The sequence below is a fragment of the Oncorhynchus gorbuscha genome, linkage group LG25 (assembly GCF_021184085.1).
Source record: "Oncorhynchus gorbuscha isolate QuinsamMale2020 ecotype Even-year linkage group LG25, OgorEven_v1.0, whole genome shotgun sequence".
In the NCBI taxonomy this organism is placed as follows: domain Eukaryota; kingdom Metazoa; phylum Chordata; class Actinopteri; order Salmoniformes; family Salmonidae; genus Oncorhynchus; species Oncorhynchus gorbuscha.
This window is the reverse complement of record NC_060197.1, coordinates 7,765,562-7,781,623: the sequence shown is the minus strand read 5'-3', so window position 1 is coordinate 7,781,623 and position 16,062 is coordinate 7,765,562. Positions and strand designations below refer to the sequence as shown.

The window sequence follows — 16,062 nt, the reverse complement described above, 5'->3', positions numbered from 1 at the left end:
GAACAGGTGTGGGAAGACTAAATGATGATTAGGGGAATAGGAACAGCTGGGAGCAGGAACGGAACGACAGAGAGAAGAGAGAGCGAGAGAGTGAGAGAGGGAGGGGGAGAGAGAGGGATAGAAGGAGGGAAAGAACCAAACAAGACCAGCAGAGGGAAACGAATAGCATGGGGAGCACAGGGACAAGACATGACAATAAATGACCAACATGACAGTACCCCCCACTCACCGAGCGCCTCCTGGCGCACTCGAGGAGGAATCCTGGCGGCAACGGAGGAAATCATCGATGAGCGAACGGTCCAGCACGGCCCCGAGACGGAACCCAACTCCTCTCCTCAGGACCGTAACCCTCCCAATCCACTAGGTATTGGTGACCCCGTCCCGAGAACGCATGTCCATAATCTTATGTACCCTGTAAATAGGTGCGCTCTCGACAAGGACGGGAGGGGGGAGGGAAGACGAACGGGGTGCGAAGAAAGGGCTTAACACAGGAGACATGGAAGACAGGATGGACGCGACGAAGATGTCGCGGAAGAAGCAGTCGCACAGCGACAGGATTGACGACCTGGGAGACACGGAACGGACCAATGAACATGGAGTCAACTTACGAGAAGCTGTCGTAAGAGGAAGGTTGCGAGTGGAAAGCCACACTCTCTGGCCGCAACAATACCTTGGACTCTTAATCCTGCGTTTATTGGCGGCTCTCACCGTCTGTGCCCTGTAACGGCAAAGTGCAGACCTCACCCTCCTCCAGGTGCGCTCACAACGTTGGACAAACGCTTGAGCGGAGGGAACGCTGGACTCGGCAAGCTGGGATGAGAACAGAGGAGGCTGGTAACCCAGACTACTCTGAAACGGAGATAACCCGGTAGCAGACGAAGGAAGTGAATTGTGAGCGTATTCTGCCCAGGGGAGCTGTTCTGCCCAAGACGCAGGGTTTCTGAAAGAAAGGCTGCGTAGTATGCGACCAATCGTCTGATTGGCCCTCTCTGCTTGACCGTTAGACTGGGGATGAAACCCGGAAGAGAGACAGACGGACGCACCAATCAAACGACAGAACTCCCTCCAAAACTGTGACGTGAATTGCGGGCCTCTGTCTGAAACGGCGTCTAACGGGAGGCCATGAATTCTGAATACATTCTCAATAATGATTTGTGCCGTCTCCTTAGCGGAAGGAAGTTTAGCGAGGGGAATGAAATGTGCCGCCTTAGAGAACCTATCGACAACCGTCAGAATCACAGTCTTCCCCGCAGACAAAGGCAGACCGGTAATGAAGTCTAAGGCAATGTGAGACCATGGTCGAGAAGGAATGGGGAGCGGTCTGAGACGACCGGCAGGAGGAGAGTTACCCGACTTAGTTTGCGCGCAGTCCGAACAAGCAGCCACGAAACGGCGCGTGTCACGCTCCTGAGTCGGCCACCAAAAGCGCTGGCGAATAGACGCAAGAGTGCCTCGAACACCGGGATGACCAGCTAACTTGGCAGAGTGAGCCCACTGAACAACAACCAGACGAGTGGAAACAGGAACGAAAAGGAGGTTACTAGGACAAGCGCGCGGCGACGCAGTGTGCGTGAGTGCTTGCTTAACCTGTCTTTCAATTCCCCAGACTGTTAACCCGACAACACGCCCATAAGGAAGAATCCCCTCGGGATCAGTAGAAGCCACAGAAGAACTAAACAGACGGGATAAGGCATCAGGCTTGGTGTTCTTGCTACCCGGACGGTAAGAAATCACAAACTCGAAACGAGCGAAAAACAACGCCCAACGAGCTTGACGGGCATTAAGTCGTTTGGCAGAACGGATGTACTCAAGGTTCTTATGGTCTGTCCAAACGACAAAAGGAACGGTCGCCCCCTCCAACCACTGTCGCCATTCGCCTAGGGCTAAGCGGATGGCGAGCAGTTCACGGTTACCCACATCATAGTTGCGCTCAGATGGCGACAGGCGATGAGAAAAATAAGCGCAAGGATGAACCTTATCGTCAGACTGGAAGCGCTGGGAAAGGATGGCTCCCACGCCTACCTCTGAAGCGTCAACCTCGACAATGAATTGTCTAGTGACGTCAGGAGTAACGAGGATAGGAGCGGACGTAAAACGTTCTTTTAGAAGATCAAAAGCTCCCTGGGCGGAACCGGACCACTTAAAACACGTCTTAACAGAAGTAAGAGCTGTGAGAGGGGCAGCAACTTGACCGAAATTACGAATGAAACGCCGATAGAAATTAGCGAAACCTAAAAAGCGCTGCAACTCGACACGTGACCTTGGAACGGGCCAATCACTGACAGCTTGGACCTTAGCGGAATCCATCTGAATGCCTTCAGCGGAAATAACGGAACCGAGAAAAGTAACGGAGGAGACATGAAAAGAGCACTTCTCAGCCTTTACGTAGAGACAATTCTCTAAAAGGCGCTGTAGAACACGTCGAACGTGCTGAACATGAATCTCGAGTGACGGAGAAAAAATCAGGATATCGTCAAGATAGACAAAAAAAAAATGTTCAGCATGTCTCTCAGAACATCATTAACTAATGCCTGAAAAACAGCTGGCGCATTGGCGAGACCGAACGGCAGAACCCGGTACTCAAAATGCCCTAACGGAGTGTTAAACGCCGTTTTCCACTCGTCCCCCTCTCTGATGCGCACGAGATGGTAAGCGTTACGAAGGTCCAACTTAGTAAAGCACCTGGCTCCCTGCAGAATCTCGAAGGCTGATGACATAAGGGGAAGCGGATAACGATTCTTAACCGTTATGTCATTCAGCCCTCGATAATCACGCAGGGGCGCAGAGTACCGTCCTTCTTTTTAACAAAAAGAACCCCGCCCCGGCCGGAGAAGAAGAAGGCACTATGGTACCGGCGTCAAGAGACACAGACAAATAATCCTCGAGAGCCTTACGTTCGGGAGCCGACAGAGAGTATAGTCTACCTCGAGGAGGAGTGGTCCCCGGAAGGAGATCAATACTACAATCATACGACCGGTGAGGAGGAAGGGAGTTGGCTCGGGACCGACTGAAGACCGTGCGCAGATCATGATATTCCTCCGGCACTCCTGTCAAATCGCCAGGTTCCTCCTGAGAAGTAGGGACAGAAGAAACGGGAGGGATGGCAGACATTAAACACTTCACATGACAAGAAACGTTCCAGGATAGGATAGAATTACTAGACCAATTAATAGAAGGATTATGACATACTAGCCAGGGATGACCCAAAACAACAGGTGTAAACGGTGAACGGAAAATCAAAAAGAAATAGTCTCACTGTGGTTACCAGATACTGTGAGAGTTAAAGGTAGTGTCTCAAATTTGATACTGGGAAGATGACTACCATCTAAGGCAAACATGGGCGTAGGCCTGTCTAACGGTCTGAAAGGAATGTTATGTTTCCGAACCCATGCTTCGTCCATGAAACAACCCTCAGCCCCAGAGTCAATCAAAGCACTGCATGTAGCACCCGAACCGGTCCAGCGTAGATGGACCGACATAGTAGTACAAGATCTAGATGAAGGGACCTGAGTAGTAGCGCTCACCAGTAGCCCTCCGCTTACTGATGGACTCTGGCCTCTTACTGGACATGAATTAACAAAATGTCCAGCAACTCCGCAATAGAGGCACAGGCGGTTGGTGATCCTCCGTTCCCTCTCCTTATTCGAGATGCGAATCCCTCCCAGCTGCATGGGCTCAGTCTCAAAGCCAGAGGAGGGAGATGGTTGCGATGCGGAGCAGGGAAACACCGTTGATGCGAGCTCTCTTCCACGAGCCCGGTGACGAAGATCTACCCGTCGTTCTATGCGGATGGCGAGAGCAATCAAAGAATCCACATCTGATGGAACCTCCCGGGAGAGAATCTCATCCTTAACCACTGCGTGGAGTCCCTCCAGAAAACGAGCGAGCAGCGCCGGCTCGTTCCACTCACTAGAGGCAGCAAGAGTGCGAAACTCAATGGAATAATCCGTTATGGACCGTTCACCTTGGCATAAGGAAGCCAGGGCCCTAGAAGCCTCCCCACCAAAAACTGAACGGTCAAAAACCCGAATCATCTCCTCTTTAAAGTTCTGGAACTTGTTAGAGCAATCAGCCCTTGCCTCCCAGATAGCTGTGCCCCATTCTCGAGCCCGGCCAGTAAGGAGTGAAATGACGTAAGCAACCCGAGCTCTCTCTCTAGAGTATGTGTGGGGTTGGAGAGAGAACACAATCTCACACTGCGTGAGAAAGGAGCGGCACTCAGTGGGCTGCCCGGAGTAGCAAGGTGGGTTATTAACCCTGGGTTCTGGAGGCTCGGCAGGCCAGGGAGTAACAGGTGGCACGAGACGTAGACTCTGGAACTGTCCAGAGAGGTCGGAAACCTGAGCGGCCAGGTTCTCTACGGCATGGCGAGCAGCAGACAATTCCTGCTCGTGTCTGCCGAGCATGGCTCCTTGGATCTCGACGGCAGTGTAACGAGCGTCTGAAGTCGCTGGGTCCATTCCTAGGTCGGTTCCTTCTGTCATGCAGGTGAAAGAGGACCCAAAAGCGACTTAACAGAAACAGAGTTTATTAAAGTCCAAAACTGAATAACAGAAATCCTCTAGACTTGTAGAGGGGAAACAACTGGAGAAGCGGCCACAGACTGCAGGTCGCTTCGGGTAGGCGCAGGCCGTAGTCGACTGAGACACCTGCTCACACGCAGCATCTGATAAAGGCACAAAACACGACAGGACAGGGTGATACACAATCACGGCAAAAACACGACAGGACAGGGCGAAACGCAATCACGGCATGGTGAATACAATACAAGGAACCGACGGGACAGGAACGGATCACAAAGGAATAAATAGGGACTCTAATCAGGGGAAAGGATCGGGAACAGGTGTGGGAAGACTAAATGATGATTAGGGGAATAGGAACAGCTGGGAGCAGGAACGGAACGACAGAGAGAAGAGAGAGCGAGAGAGTGAGAGAGGGAGGGGGAGAGAGAGGGATAGAAGGAGGGAAAGAACCAAACAAGACCAGCAGAGGGAAACGAATAGCATGGGGAGCACAGGGACAAGACATGACAATAAATGACCAACATGACAGTTTTAGGTCAGTTAGGATCACCACTTTATTTGAAGAATGTGAAATGTCAGAATAATAGTAGAGATAATGATTTATTTCAGATGTTCTTTTTTTCATCACATTCCCAGTGGGTCAGAAGTTTACATACACTTAATTAGTATTTGGTAGCCTTGCCTTTAAATTGTTTAACTTGGGTCAAACGTTTTGGGTAGCCTTCCACAAGCTTCCCACAATAAGTTGGGTGAATTTTGGCCCATTCCTCCTGACAGAGCTGGTGTAACTGAGTCAGGTTTGTAGGCCTCCTTGCTCGCGCACAGGTTTTCAGTGCTGCCCACACATTTTCTATAGGATTGAGGTCAGGGCTTTGTGGCAACTCCAATACCTTGACTTTGTTGCCCTGTAGCCATTTTGCCACAACTTTGGAAGTATGCTTGGGGTCATTGTCCATTTGGAAGAACCATTTGCGACCAAGCTTTAACTTCCTGACTGATGCCTTGAGATGTTGCTTCAATATATCCACTGAACTTTCCTCCCTCGTGATGCCATCTATTTGTGAAGTGCACCAGTCCCTCCTGTGGGAAAGCACTCTCACAACATGATGCTGCCTCCCCCATACTTCACGGTTGGGAAGGTGTTCTTCGGCTTGCAAGCCTCCTTTTACCTCCAAATATAATTATGGTCAATATGGCCAAACAGTTATATTTTTGTTTCATCAGACCAGAGGACATTTCTCAAAAAAGTATGATCTTTGTCCCCATGTGCAGTTGCAAACCGTAGTCTGGCTTTTTTGTAGTGGTTTTGGAGCAGTGGCTTCTTCCTTGCTGAGCAGCCTTTTAGGTTATGTCGATATAGAACTCGTTTTACTGTGGATATAGATACTTTTATACCTGTTTCCTCCAGCATCTTCACAGGGTCCTTTGCTGTTGTTCTGCTATTGATTTGCACTTTTCGCACCAAAGTACGTTCATCTCTAGGAGTCAGAATGCGTCTCCTCCTGAGTGGTATGACAGCTGCGTGGTCCCATGGTGTTTATACTTGCGTACTATTGTTTGTACAGATCAAATCAAATCAAATTGTATTTGTCACATACACATGGTTAGCAGATGTTAAATGCGAGTGTAGCGAAATGCTTGTGATGTCAATGTGGTATCTTCAGGCGTTTGGAAATTGCTCCCAAGGATGAACCAGACTTGTGGAGGTCTACAATTGTTTTCTGAGGTCTTAGCTGATTTCTTTTGATTTTCCCATGATGTCAAGCAAAGAGGCACTGAGTTTGAAGGTAAACCTTGAAATACATCCAAAGGTACACCTCCAATCGACTCAAATTATGTCAATTATGTCAATTAGCCTAACAGAAGCTTTTAAAGCCATGACATCATTTTCTGGAAATTTCCAAGCTGTTTAAAGGCACAGACAACTTAGTGTATGTGACCTTCTGATAGACTGGAATTGTGATACAGTGAAATAATCTTTCTGTAAACAATTGTTGGAAAAATTACTTGTGTCATGCATAAAGTAGATGACCTAACCGACTTGCCAAGAACTATAGTTTGCTAACAAGAAATATGTGGAGTGGTTGAAAAACGAGTTTTAATGACTCCAACCTAAGTGTATGTAAACTTCCGACTTCAACTGTATTATCTTACATTAAGTGCTATTTGAATATGCAGATCATATAGAATGCACTCTGAAATATTGTTCTATTGTTTTTGAGGTGACAAAATAGTTCATATTTTCAATTGACAATAAAGATACTGTATGTGCACTGGGTATATTATTTTATCATTGTACATATCATGTTTATTATAGTCATGTAGAATGGCTTCAGAAGGTTTGCATAGACGGAATCAAAAAAAAAAGTGTGCCACTTTGTGCGGTAAATTACTTGCTTGATAAGATGGCTCATGCAATGTTTATTATGCAACAGATGCTACTTCGCATTCTTCAAAATGTTGCCACAGGTATGTAGCAATGCCTTCTTGCCTTTTACCAGAGATATCTGACCTCTCAGATGATTGGGTAAGTATATTTAATCACATATGTGATTATTACCTAGTGTAAGGGTAGAAAATACCATCACTTGTCTGAGGAGACAACATTCCTTGCAGAGGGCCAAACATAGAGAATCCCTTCATCAGGCTTCACATCACTCTGCTTCTCATCCTTATGACAGGTAAGAGCAGTCATCTCGATCCATTTACTGTAGTGTATGGAGAACATTCCCAATGGTTATGTTCCAATGTCCATACTAGCAAACCACTTAGAAGGAACACATTCATTTGACGTGCATTTTAAGTAGTGTGATGGTGTGAATTTTGGAACAGAGCTCTGGTGCAAACAAATTGGTCTTTCTCAGCAGGATATAGAGTTGCATGGTGGGATAATGACTTTGATGCACCGTTTATGTCCTTCCCAATCTATGTAGTTGTTAAGGTAAAAGGGGTGACTGGTAGGAAATATGTGTTTTTCATGTGTTATGGAAAACATTATTTTGCCCCAATTGTAACTGTTGTGCTGAATAGATGCTTAATCAGTATCGGCCATATCTTTCATAGTGATGTTTGCTGACTTATACCATGTGATATTGTTTTGTAACCACCACGAGGACAGGTGGTGGTCTTCTTCTTTTTCAGTATTTAAAATAATCACATTCAGATTCAGGCATTAGTGAATTTCTTAGGAACACAAATTTCAATTTGAGCAAGGCTGAGGAACAATTTACATTGTAATAAGTCAGATGAGGCCTAAGAAACATTACCTTCTTTACTCATTTTCACTATTATCCTCAGTTACAAATGTGTGACAATCCTGATCAATTACCAACAAGATCAGTGCCCTCATGTTACTGCAAAGACAGATTTTGCCACTCTCCAGTACTTAACTGCCAAAATAGATTTTGAATGAAGGGATGAAATAGTCAATTAACCAACATTAATATGGATACATTTAATGTCCCTTTTCAGATGGAGTTTTTACTGCTATGGTGTTCTTAGGATTTGTACCTTTGACTTCCATGTTACACCCTGGGTCAACTGAAGTACACTACTGGGTGGAGGCATTCATCTACAAAGCCACCGGTGCCAAGTGTCACGTTGCATAAGGATGGGAGACAGGCGCAGGAATATGTAATAGGGTTTTTAAATTCTTGACCCAAATCAGGAGAGAGGTGTAAACCTCTAATATAATTAACGGGATGAAACCTGAGTGGCGTAGTGGTCTAAGGCACTGCATCTCAGTGTAAGAGGTGTCACAGCCGTCCCTGCTTGAAATCCAGGCTGCATCACATCCAATGATGTGATTGGGAGTCCCATAGGGTGGCACACAATTGGCCCAGCGTCGTCTGGGTTTGGCCGGGGTAGGCCATCATTGTAAATAAGAATTTGTTCTTAACTGACTTGCCTAGTTAAATAAAGGTTAAAAAAATAACAAGTGCACAAAAATATACGTAGCACCAAAAACTGAATAAAACAGAGCACATGTACTCACAAGACCAGTGGACATACTGTAGGTGTCACGCTCTGACCTTTAATATCTCTGTTTTCTTTATATTTTGGTTAGGTCAGGGTGTGACGAGGGTGGGTATGCTAGTTTTGTATTGTCTAGGATTTTTGTATGTCTAGGGGTTTAGTAGGTCTAGGTATTTGTATGTCTATGGTGGCCTGATATGGTTCCCAATCAGAGGCAGCTGATTATCGTTGTCTCTGATTGGGGATCATATTTAGGTAGCCATTTCCCTATTGTGTTTGTGGGTTCTTATTCTATGTTTAGTTTCCTGTCTGCATTACTCATATTAGCTTCACGGTTCGTTTTGTTATTTTGTTCGTATGTTCAGTGTTCGTTCTGATAATAGAGAAGTATGTATGCTTACCACGCTTCGCCTTGGTCTCATTCGTATGACGAACGTGACAGAAGAACCCACTACAAAAGGACCAAGCAGCGTGTTCAGGAGGAATGGACATGGGAAGAGATTCTGGATGGAGCAAGACCCTGGATGCAGGCGGGGGAGTATCGCAAACGAGGCAAGCATGAGAGGCAGCCCCAAGAAATGTTTTAGGGGGGTCACACAAGAAGATTGGCTGAGTCAGGTTGGAGACCTGAGCCAACTCCTCGTGCTTGTGACTGGTCAGGCACCGTGTTATGCAGCGATGCGCACGGTGTCTCCAGTTCGCATTCATAGCCCGGTGTGCTCTATTCCAGCTCGTCGCATTTGCCGGGCTAGAATGGGCATCCAGCCAGGACGGATGGTGCCGGCTCAGCGCTCCTGGTCTCCAGTACACCTCCTTGGACCAGGATATGCTACGCCGGATCTGCGTACTGTGTCTCCGGTGCGTCTGCACAGCCCAGTGCGTCCTGTGCTAGCGCCCCGCACTTACCGGGCTCAAGTGAGCATCCACCCACGATGCATTGTGCCAGCTCTACGCTCCAGATCTCCAGTGCGCCTCCACAGTCCAGTACGTCCTGTGCCTGCTCCCTGCACTCGCCCTGAGGTGCGTGTCCCCAGCCCGGTACCACCAGTGCCAGCACCACGCACCAAGCCTCCAGTGCGCCTCCACAGTCCAGTACGTCCTGTTCCTCCTCCCCGCACTCGCCCTGAGGTGTGTGTCTCCAGCCCGGTACCACCAGTGCCAGCACCACACACCAGGTATCCAGTGCGCCTCTGCAGTCCAAAGCTTCCGGCGACAGTACCCAGTCCAGAGCTTCCGGCGACAGTACCCAGTTCAGAGCTTCCGGCGACGTTTCACAGTCCGGAACCTCCAACGACGGGGCCACAGTCCGGAACCTCCAACGACGGGCCACAGTCCAGAACCTCCAGCGACGGCCACAGTCCGATGCCTCCAGCGACGGGCCACAGTCCGGAACCTCCAATGACGGGCCACAGTCCGGAACTTCCAACGACGGGCCACAGTCCAGAACCTCCAGCGACGGGCCACAGTCCGATGCCTCCAGCGACAGGCCACAGCCCGATGCCTCCAGCGACAGGCCACAGTCCGGAGCCTCCAGCGACAGGCCACAGTCCGGAGCCTCCAGCAACGATCCCCAGTCCCGGAGCCTCCAGCGACGGTCCCCAGCCCGGGGTCTCCAGCGACGGTCCCCAGTCCGGGGCCTCCGGCGATGATCTGCAGAACAGAGCCTCCGGCGATGATCCATGGTCCGGTTCGACAAAGGCGGAGGGCAAATTTTGCACGCCCAATTTTTCAGTTTTTGATTTGTTAAAAAAGTTTGAAATATCCAATAAATGTCGTTCCACTTCATGATTGTGTCCCACTTGTTGTTGATTCTTCACAAACAAGTACAGTTTTATATCTTTATGTTTGAAGCCTGAAATGTGGCAAAAGTCGCAAAGTTCAAGGGGGCCGAATACTTTCGCAAGGCACTGTATATGCACATACTAACCAGGGGGAATGAGAACCAGGTGTGCGTAACGAGACAAGACAGTCCGGGGTTGGTGGTGATGATCCAGTTCAGTGACACCTAGAAGGCCAGTGACGTAGACCTCCGGAGTTGGTGAACAGAATGAGCAGCAGTACTGGGGGAATCCATAACACCAACGGTCTCATTATTCCACATTTTGTTGTGTTACAGACTGTGTTACAGACTTCAAAATGTATTCATATATATTTTTTCTCACCAAACTACACACAATATCCCATAGTGGAATTATGTTTAAAAAATAACAAAAATCTATAAAAAAAGGAAAAAAAGAAATATCTCATTAACATAAGTATTCACATCCCTTAGTAGATTTGAATATACCCTTGAATATACCCTTGATTATATTTTGGATGGTGTATCAATACACCCAGTCACTACAAAGATACAGGCATCCTTCCTAACCTAGTTGCTGGAGAGGAAGGAAAGCGCTCAGGGATTTCACCATGAGCCCAATGGTGACTTTAAAACAGTTATAGAGTTTAGTGGCTGTGATAGGAGAAAACTAAGGATGGATAAACAACATTATAGTCACTCCACAAAACTAACCTAATTGATAGAGTGAAAAGAAGGAAGCCTGTAGACAATACAAATATTCCAAAACTGCAATAAATGTGGCATAGCAATGAACTTTTGGTCCTGAATACAAAGTGTTATGGTTGGGGCAAATCCAATACAATTACAGAGTACCACTGGTGGCTGCATCATGTTATAGGTATGCTTGTAATCGTTACGGATGAAAAAGGAACAGAATTGACCCAAGCACAGGCAAAATCCAAGAGGAAAATCCTAGTGGTTCAGTCTGCTTCCTAAAGCTAAAGTAAAATACTGTTTCACACTCAACTTTTTGGGGTCAAATGTAATTACATTAAAATAACAAAAGGTATGACATCATTGCACTCTATTTGACTTTCACTTACAGATTCTGGTAAAAGCCACGCCCAGAAACCAAGTTCATGACACTCCTATATTAGTCACACTCATGTACTACACATATGGTCTCTAATCTTTCCTCCAATTGGTTCTGTCTATTACAAATAGTGAATGAATTGACTTCAGCTCCCAAGGACCAGGGAAGGAGAGTTGGAGACCACTTATTTTATAAATCGGTACATTGCCCTCTACATGTTAGTTCACAGTAAAAGCTGCCAGTTCTGTTGCGCCCTATTTAATGGTCACTACAGAAATAATGTATTTTAAATGGCGTGTTGAAGTGGACAGGCTCAAGGCAGGGCAGGTTTGCTCCCAGTCTGTTCTCTCTGATAAGACGTGTTTGTTTACCTTCTCACTCTACTACTTGACTGTGTAACAGTCCCATATTTCCTGGTGTCCATTCCATTCACTCCATCGCTGCGAGACAATGAAGGATACACACACCCTGCTCAATCTGCTGCTGCTGCTGCTAGTGTACCTAGCAGGTAATATGATTTAAAAATATATAACAACATTGTTTTATGATAATGTTTTGTGAATATTTCTTTTTGAGGATGCAAAAGTCGGTTTGATATTAGTCAGTAGGTCTGGACACTTCCTGTTTAGCTTTGTAACTATATATACCTTCAATGTCTACAGAGGTCCAGCTTTTGTTTGGGTGAAAATAGTGAAAAACTTTATAATGTGTTGATGATAGACTGTGGCTGTTTTTATGAACTTCCAGGATCAGCTTTGACCACTGATGGAGGGAGTGGCAGTATCAGTAAGTGAACCACATCACATAATAGCCAAGACAAATTATTACAGGATGGAACACATCGCTGCATTGATGGGAATGTTGGGTACTTTGAATAATGACTGTGGTAGTAGGGTAGTACTATCACCTATCAGCTAGCTACAGAAGTGAAGGCCTTTTGTTGGATTATCGTTTAAGTAATTTATAACTGTTACAAGAATACATTTACTCCCTATTTTAAAAAAATCCTTCATTCTAAAAACCGGGAGGCCTACATTACCTGATTGTGCACTGTAATTTTCAGATGGTCCCTTGGAACTAACCATAGTGGGACCTGATTTTGTTAAAGTGGGCGTGCCACGCAGTTTTGACTGTGCCGCCCAGTGCTCTCCCTCCTGCAGCTACAGAATGAGTATCTACGGACAGATTTGGCAGGGCAACAAGCTGTTGTTCACAGCTCGCCAATGGGAGGAGTCCCTAAACCTTACATGCACTGCAAGGAATGATGACTCTGGGAGGTCCTCGACAGTATCAAAGATACTCCAGGTTTTAGGTGGGTGGGTGGTTTGTTGGTTTTTATGCCACTTCACCTGATATTAGGAATGGATCGATAATTTAATGTGTTGTAATTTACTGACAAAATGTCTGGATTACATGATTAATACTAGATTAAATTATTTTGCTCACGTTATTCACATTGGTTGTAGGATCTAGACTATTATCTAAATGTGTATGTGTTCCTCCTTTTAGCTGGACCAACCAACGTATCGATCACAGGCCCTGCCCTGATGACCCCAGGGGCCCCTCAAAGCTTCCAGTGTAATGCAGACTGCCGTCCCTCCTGCAACTACACCTGGGGGATAAAGGGCCGATGGCTCGGGGGGCAGGGGAGTGAGATTACCGTAACTCCTGAAGAGTTAGCCACCTCTGTTACCCTGAACTGCAAGGCCATCAACAGTGTGTCTGGGCTCTATGCCATGGCAACCAGGAAAATACCTGTGACATGTAGGTTGTTGGGAGATTTAGAGCTTCCTCTAACAATTGTAGTTTCCCTCTTGTTTGTTAGTGTAATGCAATTGGCCATCTCCACATCAATAGCTTCATCTATCAATATACACACGTTCCCTTACAAAGTAAACAGTGTATATTTGATGATTCAAGAGTGATGTTGGGGCTTTGGTGGAAGTGATATTTGAACCAGCTTCTTCCTTTAATTTTTGTCTCCTACCAGCTGGTCCATCAGAGGTCCACATCATAGGCCCAGAATCTGTTGCAGTCGGCTTCAAGTCCATGTTTCAGTGCATTGCCAAATGCACTCCCGCTTGTGACTACCGCTGGACCATTGATGGTCACACTGTCCACGGCAGTGAGATGGAGATGACGGTCGAGCAACATGTGAAGTCAGAGAAGATTATGTGCCACGCTCAGAATACGATCTCAACTCATTTTGAGGTGGTCACCAAGACCGTACGGGTGGAAGATACAACAGAAATCTCATGATCATACATTTTAGCCACTACCTTCATTTTAGGAGACTAAATCTTGAACTGATGTATATGGTCTTTATGATGCTGTCATAAACATTATTTGACCTAATATCATGTTTTTTTGTGTTCCTTTTGGAATGTTTTTTTTTGTGCGTGTGACAGACAATGACAAAAAAAAATGATCCTCTCAAAACAGTATGCTTGTCAAGCTGTGTCCAGGTTGTGTTTGTACAAGCAGACCATCTCTGGGAGGAAGCGTCAGCATTGGACAGCAGCTGAAACCGGGTCTCGATTGAGTACGAACACTCCTTGCTGACAACAACACCAGGCTCCAAAGCATTAAAGCTGTAAAACAGGAAAACAGACTGAAAATAGACAAGACATTATAACCTTGCATACCCGCTACAGTGCCTTCAGAAAGTATTCACACCCCTTGACTTTTTCCACATTTTGTTGTTTTAGTCAGAATTTTAAATTTGATACATTTACATTGTTTTGTCACTGGCCTACACACTACCCAATAATGTCAATGTGGAATTATGGTTAGTTGTATTTTTTTTTAACTAATTATTTAAAAATTAACATATTAGAAGTCTTGAGTCAATAAGTATTCAAACCCTTTGTTATGGCTCCTAAATAAGTTCAGGAGTAAACATGTGCGTAACAAGTCACAACATGACTTTTAGAATGACTACCTCACAAATACAATTATCTGTAAGGTCCCTCAGGAGAGCATTTCAAACAAAGATTCAACCACAAACACCACAAAGGTTTTCCAACGCCTTGCAAAGAAGGGCACCTATTGGTAGATGGGTATAAATTAATAAAAAAGCAGGCATTGAATATCCCCTTTGAGCATGGTGAAGTTATTAATTACACTTTGGATGGTGTATCAATACACACAGTCACTACAAAGATACATGTGACCTTTCTAACTCAGGGATTTCCCCATGAGGCCAATGGTGACGTTAAAACAGTTACAGAGTTGAATGTCTGTGATAGGAAAAAACTGAGGATAGATCAACAATATTGTAATTAACAAAACTAACCTAATTGAAAGAGTGAAAAGAAGGATGCCTGTACAAAATAAAAAATATTCCAAAACATGCATCCTGTTTGAAACAGGAATACTGGAATACTACAGTAATACTGCAATTCACTTTTTTGTCCTGAATACAACGTCTTATGTTGGGGCAAATCGAATACAAGTAATGAATAATACGGCCCACACACTTTTGAATCTCCCAATTCACAGCTTTATTGACAATGTTTCGATCCGAAACGGATCTTCGTCAGGTCAAATCCAATACAGCACATTACTGAGTACCACTCTCCATATTTTCAAACATAGTGGTGGCTGCATCATGTTATGGGTATGCATGTAATCGTCAAGGACTGTGGAGTTTTTGCAGCTAAATAAAGTCATGGAATGGAGCTAATCACAGGCAAAATCCTAGAGGAAAACCTGGTTCAGTCTGCTTTCCACCAGACACTGGGAGATGAATTCACCTTTCAGCACGACAATAACCTAAAACAAATCTAAACAAGAGTTGCTTACCAAGAAGACATGGAATATTCCTGAGTTAAATCTGCTTGAAAATCTATGGCAAGACCTAAAAAGGGTTGTCTAGCAATGATCAACAACCAATTTGACAGAGCTTGAAGAATTTTGTTGCACAGTCCAGGTGTGGAAAGCTCTTAGAGATTTACCCAGAAAGACTCACAGCTGTAATCGCTGCCAAAGGTGATTCTATTGTATTGAATACTTATCTAATCAAAATATAAGTGTTTTATTTTCATATTTTTTGCATATTTTACCATTTTTTTCCAACTTTGACATTATAGAGTATTTTGTGTAGATCGTTGACAAAAAAGTACAGTTAAATCAATTTTAATTCCACTTTGTAACACAACAAAACATTGAAGAAGTGAAGTTAATTTGATATGAATAAGCTCATACAATGCAATGACAATGAGAATGACTGGTCCTGCTTGGTCTGTGGCATCGGCCTGAAGTATGGAGTCAGTTGTTGCCAATCATGTGGTGGAAAAAGTGTGGAAAAAGTGGTGGAAAAGTACTCAATTCTCATACTTGAGTAAAAGTAAAGATACCTTTGTCACGTTCTGACCTTTATTTCCTTTGTTTTGTCATTTTTGTATGGTCAGGGCGTGAGTTGGGGTGGGCAGTCTATGTTTGTTTTTCTATGATTTTGGGATTTCTATGTTTCGGCCTAGTATGGTTCTCAATCAGAGGCAGGTCTCATTAGTTGTCTCTGATTGAGAATCATACTTAGGTAGCCTGGGTTTCACTGTGTGTTTGTGGGTGTTTGTTTCCATGTCTGTGTTTTTCACCACACGGTACTGCTTTGGTTTTTGTTCGTTTCACGTTTATTGTTTTTGTATCAGTTGTGTTCATGTTGAGGATTTCTTATTAAAAGAACCATG

General features: G+C 45.2%; 1 protein-coding gene across 1 annotated transcript; it reads left to right on the top strand.

The window, feature by feature from the left end:
- Positions 1-11,523: 11,523 nt before the first annotated feature.
- On the top strand, positions 11,524-13,726 carry LOC124014412. The gene is made up of 5 exons (XM_046329338.1): positions 11,524-11,879; positions 12,119-12,157; positions 12,435-12,683; positions 12,881-13,135; positions 13,362-13,726. Exons 1-5 carry the CDS (start codon positions 11,822-11,824, stop codon positions 13,628-13,630), a joined length of 870 nt encoding a protein of 289 aa, XP_046185294.1. The 5' UTR covers positions 11,524-11,821; the 3' UTR covers positions 13,631-13,726.
- Positions 13,727-16,062: the final 2,336 nt, after the last annotated feature.

What these genes read in the sequence shown, in the direction of transcription:
- LOC124014412 (XM_046329338.1), top strand. Translation starts at nt 11,822, where the DNA reads ATGAAGGATACACACACCCTGCTCAATCTGCTGCTGCTGCTGCTAGTG. An exon ending in GCTGCTAGTGTACCTAGCAG is followed by an intron (nt 11,880 to 12,118) that starts GTAATATGATTT and finishes ATGAACTTCCAG; the next exon opens with GATCAGCTTTGACCACTGAT. An exon ending in TGGAGGGAGTGGCAGTATCA is followed by an intron (nt 12,158 to 12,434) that starts GTAAGTGAACCA and finishes TGTAATTTTCAG; the next exon opens with ATGGTCCCTTGGAACTAACC.